Source organism: Drosophila virilis, unplaced genomic scaffold (assembly GCF_030788295.1).
Source record: "Drosophila virilis strain 15010-1051.87 unplaced genomic scaffold, Dvir_AGI_RSII-ME tig00001625, whole genome shotgun sequence".
In the NCBI taxonomy this organism is placed as follows: domain Eukaryota; kingdom Metazoa; phylum Arthropoda; class Insecta; order Diptera; family Drosophilidae; genus Drosophila; species Drosophila virilis.
Window position 1 is genome coordinate 203,914 of NW_027212850.1, and position 18,308 is coordinate 222,221.

General features: G+C 36.1%; 1 protein-coding gene across 4 annotated transcripts in view; it reads left to right on the forward strand.

The window, feature by feature from the left end:
* Nucleotides 1–282: 282 nt before the first annotated feature.
* chico (insulin receptor substrate 1 chico) overlaps nt 283–18,308 on the forward strand; it is a 98,403-nt gene continuing 80,377 nt past the window's right edge. For 3 of the 4 annotated variants that reach the window (XR_011417317.1, XM_002060048.4, XM_032433307.2), the window contains exons 1-2: nt 283–379; nt 4,001–4,388. Coding sequence is in view for 3 of the 4 variants with exons in the window: in XM_002060048.4 (XP_002060084.2) it covers nt 362–379; nt 4,001–4,388 (406 nt within the window). In the remaining variant the exon portion in view is untranslated. Of the gene's footprint in view, nt 380–444; nt 634–4,000; nt 4,389–18,308 lie in introns of those variants that run through there. The other variant, XM_015168330.3, reaches the window with a different exon arrangement.

Sequence of the window (18,308 nt, forward strand, 5' to 3'; positions counted from 1 at the left end):
AGACCTTTTTCAAAATTTTTGGAATTAACTCTTAACTCCGTTCACTTCAGTGCTTCTGTATTTCGTCTTTTTAATTATGGTAATATTTTGTTGAGTTGATAACTTGTTTAAAGCTTTAACCAAGCAAGCAATTTGACAAAGAATATTCATGAAATAATATCAACTTTGGAACTGACTTCTTTATATCCATTATTGTAATATTTGTAATTAATTTTCATGGAGCAGCTCTGAGGATATAATATTAAAACAAGCGATATTTGCCCAGTTTCACCATTCGATTATTCGATATAGTTCGATAGCCCAGCAATATGCAAGGGCCACCACTGTAGCTATATTACATTTTAAATATATACTTAAATATATGCCAATTGAATTCGGAGTATGTATACTGCATTTATATATAGCGGTAACATGTAGGCATTCATTTCACTTGGAAAACTTATTAATTGTTATGTGGAAAAAGTGTTTATCTAATAATTTTGTTACTATGTTCATCTATATATACGATGTTGATTTATCCAAACCATTTACATACATATGTACAATTGTATATAAATTAATATGCCAATATGCACTGCAAGTTACGGCTAATTTAGACATGCTTAGTAATATATAAAATGTTCCTTAATGCAGGTATTTATTGAAGTGTATATACCAGTTGTCTTAAAGAATACAAACATAAATAACAAAACCCTTAAAGGTTAACTTCAATTATCTATTTGTCCAATTTAATCAAATCATGAGCAACCATTCGAATATTTATTTACAGCTAAGCATTCGATAAACATTCACCTATTTTCATGTGTATACACAACATAAATGTATGCATATGTGTGATTTTGCGTACACAGTATATACACAGTATATATAATATATATATATATATATATATATGTGTGTATATATATATGTTAGATGCCTATGCAGCAGTACCTAAATATACTTACATTATGTACATAACTGTTGTCCCCAATATCAACCGGAGCAAAATTTAATTGTTTGCATTGTATAAGCAATTAAATCAGTATTGACTTGTTTCATACATTTTTAAGTTGTCGAGTAAGTTAAGTAGATCGGACTAAAATACTTTTAAATGCGCAACTTAGTAGCCAGATTAATTAATGAATTTATTTCAGACTTATATTCAACTCAACACATTTTCATTACAAAAAATATTAACAACGTCACATATAGGTTTACTTTTCATATCAAAAAGTCTCGAAAAGTATTTCTACTATTTTCATAGCGTGCAGGATACATGTACATATATACATGATTTATAAGATCTATTATGGAAAATTTTTTTGTTTTTCATATATTGCATTGTGTATTATGTACCGTGCCTATGAGAGTAATCATGATTGAGGAAAAATTATTTTTGACTTAGAAGTTACTTACAAAACTCTACAAAAGAGTTAACAAATACATGATTAGCCGATTTTAGAAATTAAAATCGGAGGTGTGAAAATTTCGCAAATTGACGTACGATCTCCTTCTAAAAAATACTTTGGTACTTTTAGCATGAAGGGGTGGTCTTTGGTGGAAACTACGGCCTTGAAGTGGTTAGAGCGAAAGTTCATTTTCCGGTTTCAAATTCACCCCACCAAGACTAAAATATGTGTAAATTTTGGTTCGTACATTGAACTGATAGGACTTAAACAAAAATTAAAACTCTTTTTACTTTCCCATTGTATAAAAAAAAATTGACCTTCTAGTATAAAAGGTCTGATATCCCATCTAAGATAGTGTGCTTTTCGCTGAATTCTCTAGACTAGTAAGTTTTAGACTTAGAGTTAATTATTAATCATTAAACATTATAGGGAACTCTTTGACCATTTTTAACTTATTCTGCACTTTTCCGCTTTTAAAAATTCTCGTTTAATTATTAAGGCAAAGACTTTTACGAACCACATAGGAACTAGGAAGTCCTAGAAAAAATCTTATTGCGAAAGAGTTACAAAGTTGCACAAACTCCTTCATCGCACTTACTTTGTCATGACTAGTTTAAGTTCCGTAACTGGGCCATAACATGTCTTGGCGGTGTGTTCTCGGAGTGCATCATCGATTGTTCGTTGGAAAATGCTTCAGCGTTCATCGAACCGAATGGATGTCGACAGAACTCGTATTTTCGTCCGATTTCATATATAGCTCGTAGGGCTCGGTAGGGGACATTGATAGCCTGTCCTGCAAGCTATTCCCCTATTGATAGCTGGGAAAGGTAAGGAAGAGAAAGTTAAAGATAAAAAACGCGATATAATCTACTGTTATTTTTTGCATAATCCACTAAAAAATAATAAAACTGTCGAGGATTTATAACAATTTGCCTTTTCAAATGAGAAAAATAATTTCAAGTTATCGGCAGACTCTTCTCGGCGAGTGTGTTACCTTATTTATATTCGTTTAAGCTGCACTGACAGTGTCAACTAAGACAAATACATTATTACATTAGGCTCTGTTACTCGCTCTCCATATTCTATGCCGCAACGTTCAGCATTTTGCTCAGCTTGGCTTCATGCAATCGCATTGGCCAAAGGCCAACTGGTCAGCAGTACTATATTTTTTATAGCGACTCGTTCCCAATTTAGTTGCTCATTATTTAATTATATTAACTTTGAATACTTTAAATCATAAAATATTACTCAGCTACCATATGAACCACATTAAACATATGAGCGATCATCTGCGTAATTTTTTACGAAAATCAAAAGTAATTTATTGCAGTGAATTATGTTGTTCAATTACCAAATATAGTTATTGAGGAGCAAAACATATATTTTTGGAGCCACACGATAGTTGGATAGCTGCTAAAGCAGGCTCCTTTCGGTCGTTGAAGCTGCTTCTCCAAACTCCAAAATACTTTCAGTAGATCTCAGATATTCCTGAAATATCATAATTTATATGCCCTAAGCCTCTTGGGAATAATAATACATTGGTGATTATTACCTTCATACCTTTATATCTTATTGAAGAATGATACGCTTTCTTAATTCACTCAACGAGGTCATAAGCACGTCTCTTTACTTAAGAAGCTTGAACCCGACTCCTCTATTGTCGTATGCTTCTGTTACTACCTTCTATTACTTGACATGTGCCTAACATTTTATCGGCTGCTACCGACTCTTATCAATATCTTTATCTCACAGACTTACCAGCCGTACACATATGTAGGCTAGGTCATCTATAGTCGGGTCGATTTAGACGTCTGTCTATTCCTATGTATGAGGAGGTCGATCTCAAAACCTTTAAATGCTAGAGAATTGAAATTGTAGCAGGTACTCCAGGTCCAAGTTACAATAAAAATTGATATTAAAATACTAAATATTTTTTATTAGTGAATTTCTTAAATTGTATTTTTTTTCGCTCGAATCCTGATGTAATGTACTTTATCTCACCTCCCGCCCAACCTACCGAGGGGCGCAGTTGAATAACGTACGACACGAGTCACTAAGTAAAAAACGTATGCAAACAACGAATATATACCACGACCATTGCGTAGCTAAATAGTTTAAAAAGGATGATTTTGTTAAAGGATGATCTCCGAGCAGAATACTCTATAATGGTTATAATATTCATAACAGAGAACCCTAAACGGTTCATGCAATATTAAGGCGTAGTTGAACTAAATTGAAGCGATAAAGGTGTATAATGTTGTGTACGGATTGTCAAGGTCCATTGACCATCGCTTAATCTAACCCAAAAAAATGTTATGTGTAAGCATGCATGCAGACATTCTTGCACTTTGCTCTTGACAATAAACCACTTTAGCCACACGTTTTCTTTAATTACTTTAGTGTTTCTTAACCGATTTAATTGGCTATTGATGCTGAGTAAGAATATAGACCTTATGGGGAAGGTGATACTTCCTTCTGCCTGTTACATACATTGAAACAAAACCAAAACACCCTTGTTAACAATCTCAATAGGTTCAGCGTATGAAAACATGAAATTACTTAATTTTTAATGGATTTCTAATAACTTCTTTTATATTTTATTTTTACAGTTATTAAAGACACGAAAATTAACAATGGCTTCGTCCGACAACGGAGTCATACTAAGTGAATATCAAAAAAAATTAAAAACAATGAAAAAAAAGTTTTTTGTTCTGCACAGAGAAACAATTAATTCAGCTGCACGGTTGGAATATTACGATACTGAAAAAAAATTTATCCAAAATGCAGAGCCAAAACGAGTTATTTATTTGAAGAGCTGTTTTAACATTAACCAGCGATATGATACTAAACATAAGTTTGTATTAGCTCTGTCATCAAGAGAAGGCGGCTTTGGAATGGTGTTGAATTCTGAAAGTGATTTACGAAGATGGTTAGACAACTTATTATCCATACAACGCGAAAACACAACAGGAACTGATCAAGGGTATACATCATATGGTAAGCTTAGTTTCAAATTCTAGAAATGATAGTAGATCTATTTATACAAATTCTATAAGTAAATTGATTGTGTACAGAACCAAGTACAGTACAGTACAGTACCAAGTAAGAAGTTCTAGTAGGGAGCTCCCGACTAGGGGATACCCTGAAACCTTTTATATAAACTCAGATTGCGGTACTCGTTCTTTTGCTTTAGTAGTAGCAAAGATACAAAAAAAATGTTCCCTTGGCAGGGTTCGAACTCCCAACTAACCGCACAACTTGCCGCCGTCTCTACTCAACAGCCACACCAACCACAAAAACAAAATAAATAGTTTCCTCGGTACATCTCGAACTCGGGAAAGACAACACCACTTGCCACCGCCTCTACTCAAAAGCCACACCCACAACGGAGACTTGTTGAGAAAAAAAAACGAATTAAAATAGCGAATGCGACAAACACTAGATTTGAGTTAAGTTTGACAGTATTGTCAAAATAGAGGAGATAAGATATTTGTCACTGATAGTATTCTGAAAACCAAAATCCAAGTGTTTCATTTATGGCCCGTTTCATTGACACATTTTTATCTATAAACCAAATAGGATTATTGTAGTGACTAGGACGCCCTTACTCTCGTGTTACTGAGTTGTTTAAGGGAGAAGGTCAGCAGCGCCCAGTGGATAAGAATAAACGGAATATACAGGGGTGGAATATATATATAGGGAATTTTCACTTAGGAGTTTTGTTTGGAGCGTGACGATTAGTCTACCTGCATGGGATAGGAGTATGTCCTATGTGTCTGGTAGTTCGTTGGTTGTCTGTACCGTGAAGACAAATCTACTCCGATGAGCTTTTTTTTTTACTTTGGGCGTTCTGCGCATAAGGACGTTGTTTATAACTGCCTGACTTGGCTATACTGCCTTGGTCGCCGTGATTTTAATCGTTTTGTGAGGTATCTTGGCATTGATTGGGGTCTTAAAATTTAGAACCGTATTAAACCTAATGGTAATGCCTTGAACTACCATCATAGAGCTTAGAAATGTTATAAGAAGCAGTGGACTGGCTGTCTGTCTCCACGAGACATAATTTTCCTGTTTACTGCAAATTTTTTTCTCTTGATCTTGATTTTATTTTTTAATTGACTGCACTCGTTTTTTAAATTGTTTAATATTAAGGTCGTGACTATAGCTTTGGTTCAATAGGCAACTTTACCTCGCACATCTGAGAATATTTTTTAAATCCCGATGGGCTCCAATTAACAAGTATTGCGTTACTAGTGACACCGTATGCTGACCGACGGATGCAACAATAAAATACTAGATTTCAAAACCGAATATTTTTCATTATAGACACGATGTGCTCTATTTAATTTAGTCTTAAACACTCTTAAGGAATTTAAATTTAAAGATAATTTATCAAAAGCTCTCAGACCGCGGGAGCGCCAACGGCAGAATTGTAACCCAGCGCCTCGAGTCTACTTCTAGATTTGGGCGCTGTGCCCGTTGACTGGCACAATTCAAAGTCAACGAATATCAGCGGCCAATGCAGCTAGTTTGTAGTGACGGCATCTGCTCGCTCGGCAGGATCGGAGACATCGATTTGCTGGTGTAAAGTTACATAAGTAACACAACTCAAAAGTTGTATTTACATAAATCTTGTTCTTAGTGTATAAACTAAAAATATATTTAAAAAATATTAATACTTATTCAGAAATTAATCATAAGCTACACTGGGTTATTAAACTGATTATGTATGTATTTTAACGAGATTAATAATGTTTTTCGTGAGAGCAAATGGACAAGTTTCTAAAGTGTTCCATTAAAGCTTTTTAAAGCAAGTATATTGGAAGAACAAAAACTAAAAGCAAAGCAAAGAACGCCTTTTTCCGCTCATGCACTTATGGACACTGAAGTTGCTGCACCCAGAGTTAGCTGCTTCCAAGTCGGCAAGGACGAACTTCCGCTCTATTCAATACGCTAATAAAACTCTTTTAAAAACTCACTCAATTGATTGGCAAAAACAGTTATCACATAATCGCTAACACTATCATAGAATCAAAATCCGATATGTATAATGAAGAGCATTACCCACAGTGTCGAAACATGTGAATGACAGAAACCAGTGTTCTTATAGATTCACTATAGCTAGCTAGCTCTTAAGAACCAAGGCTTTAATGCAAAAAGTGTCATTTGTATAAAATTAATATAAAGTGATCCAGTCAATGGCTAGGGCAAACAACAAGATTTGTTTCTAAACAGATATAATTCTGTCCTGATGGATAGCATATTGTGGGGACCAGATACATGAGGCATACTCAAGAATAGGTCGTACCAAGGATGTATAAAGTGTTGTTGTCGTGCATTGATCGTCAAGCTCCTTTGAACTTCTTTTGATGAAACCCATAACTATTCTGGCCTTATTGACCACGGTCTTAACATGAGAGTCAAATTTAAGTTTATGATCAAGGATCTCACCTAGATCGTTAACTTCATTAGAAGTACTGTCAACACGCTCGAGCGGAAACCAATTAAGGAGGGCTTCTATAGAGGGTCACCTTATATTTAGAGCAGTTTAAGTTTAAAAGGTTAGTTTGTAAGAGATAACATGATGCCAAATTTTTAAAAGCAAGGCATAATTTAACATCATCAACATACATTTATACCCGAGAGTGAGACAGTATCGAGGAAAGGTCATTGATGAAAAGAGTAAAAAGTAGCGGGCCAAAATGAATACCTTGAGGAACACCGGAAGTCACCAGAATACGTTTAGATAATGAATTTCTGAAAATAACCTTTTGGGTTCTATCACGCAAAAACTCTGAAATCCAGCTCAAAAGATTGACTGGGAAGCCGAGAAGGCATAATTTATGAAGCAGGAAAGTGTGGTTGACAGAGTCGAGCCTGACGCCAGTCTGTATTCTTTTCTTTAACCCATCAATTACAAACGAAGTAAACTCATGAACGTGGATCCACGCTTCACGAACCCGTTCTGGCAAGGTGAAATATTAGAACTACAAAAATGTTGCAGTTAAGAAGTTATAATTCTCTCAAAATCTTTAGGTATAGCGGATAATTTGGAAATACCTCTATAGTGTCCGACATCGGACTTCTTATGCAGAGGGATAATGTTCGGAAAATATGAAGTTTTACGGTCGATTCACAAAGGCTAAAAAAAGGTTTACATAATGCTGCAGCGCAGTTTCTAAGCACGCAAGCAGGAACACCATCAGGGTAAGACAGTGAGTAAACTGTCTTGATATTGTTAAGATCGCTAATAAGCGAACTTTCGGTAATAATGGGATTTAACATGCAGTTTGACACCTCTGTAACTGATAAGGATAAGACTGATTTTTATTATACCTAGAGGAGGAGTAGGTAGTTTGAAAAAAGTTTGCGAACAGATCGGATATACCTGGCTCAGTGATCACGCTATCTGCAAACTTAACTGAAGAACGCAAAATATATTTCTTTCGTTAAGTATTGACAAAGTTAAAAAATTGTTTAGGATTATGTGAAAATTGAAGGCGACAACGCCGAAGGTAATCCATATAACAGGTGGAATTTTGAGTGGAAAAATTTGATCGGGAAACTGCATAACGGGAGAAATTAGAATGATTTCCCGATTTCTAAAATTTTGTATAACACCGCGACTTCACGTTTTTTAATCTCATAAGTTCATTTGAGAACCAGGGAGGCCTATCATGCCTTGCTGGGTGATCAAAAGGAAGGCAGACACCAAAAATCAAGTACAAGGTATCATAAAAATGTTTAATAGCAACATCAATGTCTGCACACTTGTACAATTGGCACAAGTCGACTTGCAGAATAATATAATTTAGCTTATGAAAATCAGCCTTTCGGAAACAAAGCATACGTTCCGATTCCTTGATGAGACTCGCACATATAAACAACAGCTATATAAGATTCGCTATAATTATTGGAATACTTGGCATAGCTGTTGTTTATATGAGCTGTTAATCAAGTTTAGTATCACTCCTGCTTGCGTTAGCAAGGCGAGGCGTATAATGGCATCGAACACGATTATTCATTGCATTCAAACATATTCACAGCGGCTCAAATGGACCAGTGGAACGTATCCACAGTTTGATAATAGATTTTGACAGGTGTCTAAAGATCGATACAAGTAACAGTGATAAGGTTCAACTGTTTCACTTGGTTACATGGCAAACAAAGAAGAAAAGGCATACCAGAAAAATCACAGGAAATTGGAAAGCAAATTAGGAACGTATTTTCTTATTATGGTCCATAAGCATATGGTGGATAAGCATATGGAGATGCAAAGCTTTAGCCTATAGTCACGTCTGTCTACGAAGAGCAGGAGGGTGGTCCATATGGAAAAGCTGAAGTAATAAAATTTTAATAAAATGTTCACAGACCACTAATAAAGAGACAACTCTATAAGATTAGTCTAATTGCTGTCTACAGGTTCATGGACGCATTCTTCACCCCGCTAGCCAGGGCAAACTCTCGGATCACCGATTACTCTTATTCCAATTACATAGACGAAGTATATAGCCCTGTAATGGTATAAGAGCAACAAAAACATGTAAGGCATTAACCTAACCGAGGTCTCATATATAGTACCCGAAACGGCCAAAATATCCGGATTATTGGCACATGCGAAAATTGTAGATATTGAGTATATTTAAACCTGTCGCGCACTTTTTTGACTCTTCCGAAATTAATTTTATTAATAAAAAGGTGGCTCACAACATCAGGATTTTTCAACGCACGAGCTACCAGAGGAGAACTTTATCGAGGGTTAAAGGTGACTTCCTTACTGACTTGTAGCGTGAACTCTGATGTTGCAGTTTAAGCTTATTCAATTCAATAATGCGAAATAAAAAATTGCAACTATTTTGTGTTGTAGTTCAAACCAAACCGAATTATTCTTTATTAACAGATAAAAACAGAAGAGAGTCAAAGAATTTCAAAAACGGGAATTTTTTGATGGTTAAGAATTTGGATAGTACCATAGGGGCACCTAGAAAGTTAATCCCAAACCACAAAGGACCATACGTGATAGCGAAAGTACTTAGAAACGATAGGTTTTTATTAAAAGATGTAGAAGGATTTCAAGTATCCCGTTCTCCATGTCAGGGTATTTGGAGTGTACAAAATATAAGAGAGCAGACATTAAATATATTGGATTTAATAAAACACAAGATAAATAAATTCTATCATCCTCTCACAAAGCAAACTCAATTATTCTTTATTAACCGAAGTATGAATATATCATTATGTCTACAAGCTACTAAGCTGGTCGTTGCTGGTGTCCCATTTTTTTATCTGTCGCAACATCAACATCCTATCTATTGCTGATGTTGCGTTTTTGAGTTGATGTAGCAACATAGTGCTACAATATTGTGTAGGCACTTTTGGTCAAATACATGGTGTCTTATTTAGTGCCGCCCACACAATAAAGATTGTTTATGTTGGCTTGCTTCGAGGTGGCTTGGAAGGTTCCCGATGGTAACGCCTCCCCCTATTATGGTGTGAGGACCATAGGGTGGTATGGTCTAGAAGTCGATTGACGGTGTGTCCATTGGAACAAACAAAATTTTCCTTGGTGTACATACCCATATTACGCCTATTATTGTGGCGGCTAACGCAAACAGGGTGTAAATTATAAAGATGTGGTTTGTCGCGGTGCCTTTCATCTGAATAATTAAAGCTTGCAGGTGGAGTTTGAGTAGGCGCAGGTCTGCGATGGTGTTGTTAATTTTCAAATCATTAATCTTATATCGATAACTGATTTATTTCTTCATGTTGCCATTCTGAATTGTCGTATATTTAACCATTGATGTTCAGCGTACAGTTCTTGTAAGTATCAATTGCTGAACAGCCAGCTTGGTTATAATTTACATAATTGGGTAAAATTAACATTTTCGATTCGTTTATAGGAAATGAAACAAGAAATGAAACAATCTATATAATTGTTCTGATTTTATTACAATGTTTTGTTCGGTTATTAGTTCAGTAACTATTTCGAATTCTTCTGTAGTTAAAATAAAGTTTGGAATAACTTTTAACTTTGTTAGCAAGCTGCTTACTGCAATATTATTTATGTGATTGTATACAATATCAATATTAACATTAATTCTTGATAAATACTGTAACAAGTGAACAATGAAAAATGTGTTCCTCGTTTTCATCATTTCTATAATTTTGTATAATATTGTTAAAATCTCTTGTTCATGGTTAATATGCTCGGTTATATTTTTGAATCTTAATGCTATTTCACTGCCAAATACAGTTTGTTGGTTCATATTTTATACAATTTTTTCTACATTTGCTTCTATTGCCTTAAATTTTTCGTCGATATTCTTTGAATATTTTGCATCATGTTACAACGTACCAAGCTACCAAGACCGTCTACTAGACCCATTTTTGATCTCTTTTTTTCGCAGTAAGTCATTTATTCATATTTTTTGTTGGGTCAATTTAGGTTTTTTGAGTTTGAACGATTTTGTCGCAAAATTAAGCATGATTAAGGTCGTTTAAGGCTTTATCGAATGTGTTTACATTGTCAATAAAATATTTAAGGTCCATTTTGTGGGTATATGATAGTATAACTTTAGCTTTGCCTAAATTAATTTGAGCAAGCTTATTTTTTGTTTCGTTAATTGTTGGATTTTCCAAAATTGAGCACTATTATAGCAGAATCTGTAACGGTACTTAATGGTACGGTGATATTCAAATTTTATTTATTTTTATTTTTGACTTGTACATCTTTTTGATTTTTGTAATAGCAAGTGTAATACCGTTGTCCAAGAGGACTAGGTGCTTGCGAAATGTGGGTGCTAATTTGTTTCTTCTATTTTCTTTTCTGAAAATAGTGGGTTGTGCTTCTAATGGCTCAGAGTCTTATTTATCGTTGTTTGATTTTTATGTACTGGCTTGCATTTTTTCTCTATTAAAGTGGATAATAGAAATGGTATTGCCATTGATGGTATATAAATCAATATGTATAATTTGTAATGGTCTTGATGGGGCCTCGGTTTCTTGACAAATAAGTTTTTGCGGCTGTCTATCATATTTTAAAGTTTGACATATGACGCAATCATTTATAATAGATTTCACTTTACTTTTTAGTAAAGGTGAGTAAAGTTTTCTCTTAAGAAGGGCTACTGTTTCTTCTATACCCCTGTGGTTACCTTTTGGTATTTTTGGATTTCTTGTTTTAATTTGTTTGAGTTTGTCATGTCTTCTAACATTATTGTACATCTAATAGTTTTTTACAGGTTTGTGGGTAAGAAGTATTCTTTGAGAAATTCTTCTATGAAATGTAGGATTTTTATACCCTGGACCCATTAAAAATGGGTATAAGGGTATATTGTATTTGTGCAAAATCCAAATGTATGTAACAGGCAGAAGGAAGCATCTCCGACCCCATAAAGTATATATATTCTTGATCAGCACCAATAGCCGAGTCGATCTAGCCATATCCGTCTGTCTGTCCGTCCGTTCGTCCGTATGTATGAACGCAAGGATCTCAGAACCTATAAGAGCTAGAGACTTGAAATTTTAGATGTAGATGCTCCTAGTTCCCACGCAGATCGAGTTTGTTTCCGATAATCGATAACTTACTCCGTCCAATCGATAAGAATCCATATCGATATCCTGTTTTTTGGGCAATTTTGGTAAATAATAAGAGCTAGAGTCACTAAACTTGAACATATAGCTTCTAAAATAAAATATATATATGCATTTAATGTTGGAAGAAGAGGGTTCAGGGTATCATCTAGTCGGGAGCTCCCAACTAGAACCTCTTACTTGTTCTTATTATTTGGGCTATTATTCCCTTATCAAATGGGGCTCTAATATTGTTATTCTAATTTTTTTTTCTAAGGGGTTTGAAACTATTATTTATGGGGTATCGATTATTAGGAATACTAATTGTAGGCTATATTTTTTAACTGTTTTTTTTTTTTGTTACCAGAACTGAATTTGTTGGGATTGCTTCCTTTGCTTGATTATTTACGTTTACGTCTACTGTGACGCGGCTAAGTTCGAAATGTCTGCTACGACATTTTCGAAACGTTTTTTATTAGAAATCTCATAATCCTATTCAAATAGTTATAACTTCTAGCGACTTTTGAATTTTGTTCTTTGAAGTTCATAAGCCCCGTGAGTGGTCTATGGTCTGTGACAATTTTGAATCTTTGTCCAAACAAATAAGTTCGGAACTATTTGGTTGTCCAAATTATTGCCAGCATCTCCTTTTCTACTGTTGAATAGTTCAAACCGGTATCCGTTAGCGTTCGGCTAGCGAAAGATATCGGTTTTTCGTTATTACCCGTACCTTGAAAGAGTACTACCCCTATAGCGTCGTTACCAGGGTCAGTAGTAAAAGTGAATGTTTTAATAAAGTCAGGGTATTCTAATAGTGCATCGCTACAAAGAAGGTGCTTACACGTTTCGAATGCATATACGAATTCTTCGTTAATAATAACAGCTTTTTTCCTATTAACTGTAGTGTAAGAGGTTTTGTTATTTTTGCGAAGTCCATAATGAATTTTCGGTAATACCCCAATAATCCTAGAAAAGACTTGATTTGTTTTTGGTCTTTGGGATTGGGAAAAGCTTGATAGCGTTAATCTTCTTTAGATTAAGGTTAATTCCCTTGTCAGTGATGACATGTCCTTAATATTTGTATTTTATATTTATCTCTTCGCTGTTTAAGTGGTCAGTACGTATACTATAATTGAAATCTTGTCTCTTGAAGGTAGTTTCAGTATTGGGTTCTAACATGAGGTTAGCTTCCAATTAGTCTTGCTTTCTTTAAATAAATATGTGTGGGATTGGAAAAGAAGTAATGAAAAAGGCGTGTCGTTAGCAAATTCTTTAAAAAGTGGAAGGATCGTTTTGTTACAAGTTCGGGACTTATGAAGGAAAAGGTTGCACCAGTGTCAATTAAAAATTTGGAAGGGCTATCAGAATCTAGGTGCAGTAAGATATAAAGTTTCTTTGATTAGGTATCCTGTCTGTTCGTCGAGGCGCTTGTTTGAAAATTTGCGTCTTTCTTATAATTATGCAATTGAGTATGTTGTTGTTCGACGTTATGCATGGAGCCTTTAGGCTGTGAATTCCCTGGATATCTGTTCGACTGTCTGTATTGTTGGCCGGAACTGTTACCTTTAGGCACGATCGCCGGAGTGTTATTATGTTTTCTTTGCTTAGAATTATCTCTTTCATAACTTTGGTTATGAGTGCGTTTGTCGTAGCGTCTCTTATTATTATTTTTTTATTGTAGTTATAACTATCGTTGTTTTTTCCTATTATTTTGTGAGAAATATGTTTTTCTTTTAGTGCCTCTCGAAAATTGGTCGGTCTCTTGGACCGAACAGTAGCTCCTAATGGGCCCCTAATTCCTGACAGAAACGAATTTAGACATGTGTCTGCAAACAAGTTTTTCTTGGATTTTATGAATAAGGGTTCAGATTCCCTTGTTTCAGTTAATCTTAACAATGCAAATTTGATTTCACAGACTTTGTCGTACTAAATTACATAAGAGTGGGCTCATCTCTTTTATTTGCGCAATATGCAATAAGTGCCCCTTTAATCTCGTCCAAGTTGGGGCTAGCTCTGGTCTCTTAATAGCATCTGCCCATTAGGGGTCTGATCGGTTCCTCTAATAATTAGAAGAATTTCTTCCACATTATTAAGGAACTCGCTCAGTGTCTTAGGGTTATCGTCGTATGATGGTAGAAATCGGATCGCGTCAGGTATCTGTAAAGCTTAAATCGCGTCCATTTAGTTCTTTAGTTTTAATAAATTGTGAATTTCTGCGTTTGGTTTACAAGTCGGTTTTAAATGTAGCACCACTTGCCGTATATTCGAACTTGTTGTGTCATGTAGGCGACTTGTTCACTGAGTTTGATCAAAGACAATCTAAACGCTAAGATGAGTAACGCCCATACAATTGCATGTGACGCAAAATTTCTAGCCTGGCTTCCTGAACTGGCTCAACCTCAGTACACTTTATGCATTCATATGTCAACACGAATTTGGGATAGGCTATGATCAGCGCTTGAAAAAACTAAGAAAAGTTATTTCTTTGCCAGCCAGAGACTTGCCAGAGCAGTGGATAAAAACAGACTGCGTTGCGGTGAGCTCTGTTGTGTGTAACCAACATCTTGTTCTGTTTCATTTTTTATATCATTTACTTGAGATTGTTTGAATCTAATCTTGAAGTTACTAAAATGTTGTGGATATATCTGCTGAATTTGGTTCCTTATTTCTTATTATTCCGTTGATTACGGATGGGTTTAAATGAGCTTTCAGTATTTGCGTATGGTCGTATTCTGAGAAATTCGGCCGAGTAATCGTATGCCTGTTGAATGTTGGGAATAGGATATGGAATTCGTAATTTGTTTCGTTGGCTCTACTGAGAAATATCTGGTTTTTGAATACATTTATTGGAGCTTCTATGCTCGGAATTAAGTTGTGACTTGAACTGTCTGCACTGTGCTGGGTGGAGGCTACTGATCCAATATTATTGATCGCAGGAATTCGCGATTACGCGTCGGCTACAATGTTATCCCTATCTGGCTTATAGAGGAGTTCGTAGTCGAACTCTTCTAGGTAAGCTTTCCACCTCGTTATCCCAGCGTTGCCGTTCCAACTGCTAAGAGAGTGGGTTAAGGGTTGATGGTCGGTGTATATTTTTACACTCGCTTTACCGTAGAGGTAAATTGAGGGCTTTTAAGGCCCAAATTATTGCTAACATTTCCCTTTCATTGGTGGCGTAGTTCTCTGTTTTAGAGAGAGTTCTAGAGAGGAAACAAATGGGTCGCTTGTTCTGGGATAGGACAGCCCCAATAGCAACGTTTGATGCATCTGTTGTCAGATGAAATTCTTTTCTGAAGCCAGGGTAATGGAGTATTACCTCATTCGAAACTAGGGAATTTTTATTTTATTGAATGCTTCGATCGCTTCTTTGTTGAGATTAATGAGCTGATTGATTTTTGGGCACACGTCCATCTTCCCCTCTTAAAAAAAAAGGTATGGGGCTTTGCCAACTTAGCGAAGTCTTTTATAAACCTTCTATAATAGCTGGCAAGGCCAATGAAAGATCTTAAGTCGATGAGTATTTTTGGCAGTGGATACTTCCCTATTGTCTCAATTTTGTTTGGATTAGTTTCTATCCCCTTGTCTGAGATGACAAATCCCAGGAATTATACTCTGCTTTTAAAGAACTCGCATTTGTCCAACTGACATTTCATGTTGGTTTCTTGTAGAGTTCTGAATATGGCGCCAAGGTGCTGCTCAGCCAATTCATCATCTTTGCTAAAGATAATGATATCGTCAATATAAATGAAGCATATCTTTCACGTGAGCATATTTATGCTCACGAAATATATCATCTAGAGCTCTTTGGAAATTGGGGGCGCATTTTTGAGACCGAATGGGAGTCGAGTAAGCTCGTATTTTCTGTTGTTAACGGAGAAGTCAGTTTTTTCTATGTCTGACTCTTTAGGTGGTATTTGATGAAAGCTACTTTTCAAATCTAAGACAGATAATACTTTGTTATTGGCTAGCTGTGCTAGTACCTCGTTAATTTCGGGTATAGGGTATTTGTCTGCGGTAGTTTCATTATTAAGTTTCCTGTAGTCTATAACCTGCGATATTTCTTTTGCCCGGAGGCATCTAATTTTTTCGGAACAATCCACCCAGGTGAATTGTATGGGGATCGGGAGGGTCGGATGATTCCTTCCTCTAAAAGGTCTTTAATTTGGTTGTACACTTCGTATTTTAAAGACATTGGTAATTGGTTTAATATTGAATAAATGGGGGAGTCGGTTTTTGTTCGAATTTTTGCTCTGACATTGGGTGTGGATGTCAGTTTTTCGTCCGGATTGGCGAATTGGTAGGGTGCATTTTAACTTGTTGGTTAAGGATATTTTTTTTAGTTCGTTTGTCATATGTTGTGGCCGTGGTATTACCGTGTGACCGCCTCGATTTTTTTCCGCTTAATGCGTATGCAAATATTGTTCTTGATTATTAGTAGATTCTTGCTGCGTTGTATCACAGCATCTAGTTCCTTTAGACTATCGTTACCTACTATGGCGTCGAACATTCTTAAGGTGGGTAAGAGAAAGAATTTTTTTTTTATATCGTTTCTATTGAAAAGATTAGCGAGTTTGTGGTGTGTGATTTTAATGCTTCCGCCGACTGTGACGGCTTCGAAGGGTTTTTCATTTGGGATAGGTTCGGACACGAATGAGGGTTGGACATAATTTCGATTTGATCCTGCATCTAGTAATATTTTGAGTAACTTTCCGCTCCCCATCTTTCATTCTATGTAAGAAAGAGAGAGGAGTCTGAGTGTTCGTATTGGGTATTTTGTCCGTCATCTGCTTCAATTTGTTGGGCGTTTTCATCTAATGCCTGCTCGTATTCAGTCTTGGAATTTTCGCCGATTGCCAATCTGCGCGTGGAGGAAATGGCACAGACACCAAGTCAGCATTTTGCTGCACTTCTTATGAGGTGTTGCAATGCTTCTTATTGGGACTGTATGAATTTATCTGTTGTTAACTTGTATGTACATTCACACGCATACAAACATAATTGCTAGCACGGCTCTCATACAGCCGCAGCTGAGAGTACATTATATTTGTAGCTAGTTTTGGCTCTCGGCTGTTAGAGTGCAATGGTAGAGATTTCGTTTGCGTTCTTAATTTTCAAAAAACTAACTAGCATGGAAACACTTTGTTGTATGGCGTTAGTCATCTTAGTCTTTATATTGTCTTTGTTTTGATAATGTGTTGCTGCTTTTGGTCTCTAACTCGCCATAATATATAGCTACGGCTGCAACTTCTTCAAACTTAAACCACCTGTTCGCTGGGTTTGATAATGAGTCGCTGCCTTTGGCTTTTAAGTCGCCATGAAATATAGTCACAGCTGCAACTTTCTCAAACTTGTTGTGACGTGTTGATAGCTGGTTCGTTTCGCATTGCCGCCCTTGGCTATGTAAGACGCACTGCAATACATAATCTTTTGCAGCTGTTTTCGAACCGATTGTACCAGGGAAGTTTCTATTGTTCTTAAACAAAATTCGTTGAAATTCGTAAGTCGCCTTGAAATATGACTTTAACTGCAACAGTTTTAACTTCACTGTTTGTACTGCCGTGTGTGTGTATTACTTTACTTTACTTTATTTATACTTTTTTTTTGTTATATTTAACATTGTTGCGACTTTGATTTCATTTTGTAACCTTTTGTAACAGGCGGCTTGCGACACAACAGTGAAGCTGCACCTCCTATCGATAGCTAGCTGTTAAGCATTGTTTGATTAATAAGAATAAGAAAAGAGTGTTAGACAATTATAAAAGGTCTTGGAGTCAGTCTTTAGCAGCAAGAAGAGATCTTCAATCCTGCCCAAAATCTACCTGCGCATTTACGCACACAAAGCGTAAGGAGCAACCGCTCAGGCAAGCAGCAGCAGGTAGCGGAAAACGAAAGCAACGCGCAAAGCGGAGCAGACGAATCCGGCGACAGTGGCGAATGTTTTGTTATAGGAGAAAACGGTGACGACAGCGACGCCAGCGAACGTTTTCGTTGCGAAATTGGGCAAGCACGCCACACAGTGGCAAGAGGAAACGGCGAATGGGCTTCAGCAGTATTCTTATTGGTGAACGATATCCTATTGGGTTACGATGGAGCTGCGCCTGTTCGCAATTGGATTGAGCTGTTGTAGAATATTGCTGAGTTGTACGAGCTGAATGATACGCAACGTCGCTTGTTATGCTATGCATTGCCAAGCTAAAAAGTTGCGCTTTGAATTGGCTGCACGTAGATCCAACAAGGATAACGAAGCCGATTGCAGAACTGCTGCACAATTTAAATGTTTCGTTTGGAGGCAAATTATCAAAATCCGACCTTCAACGTAAATTTGAAGCACGAATTTGGCGTTTT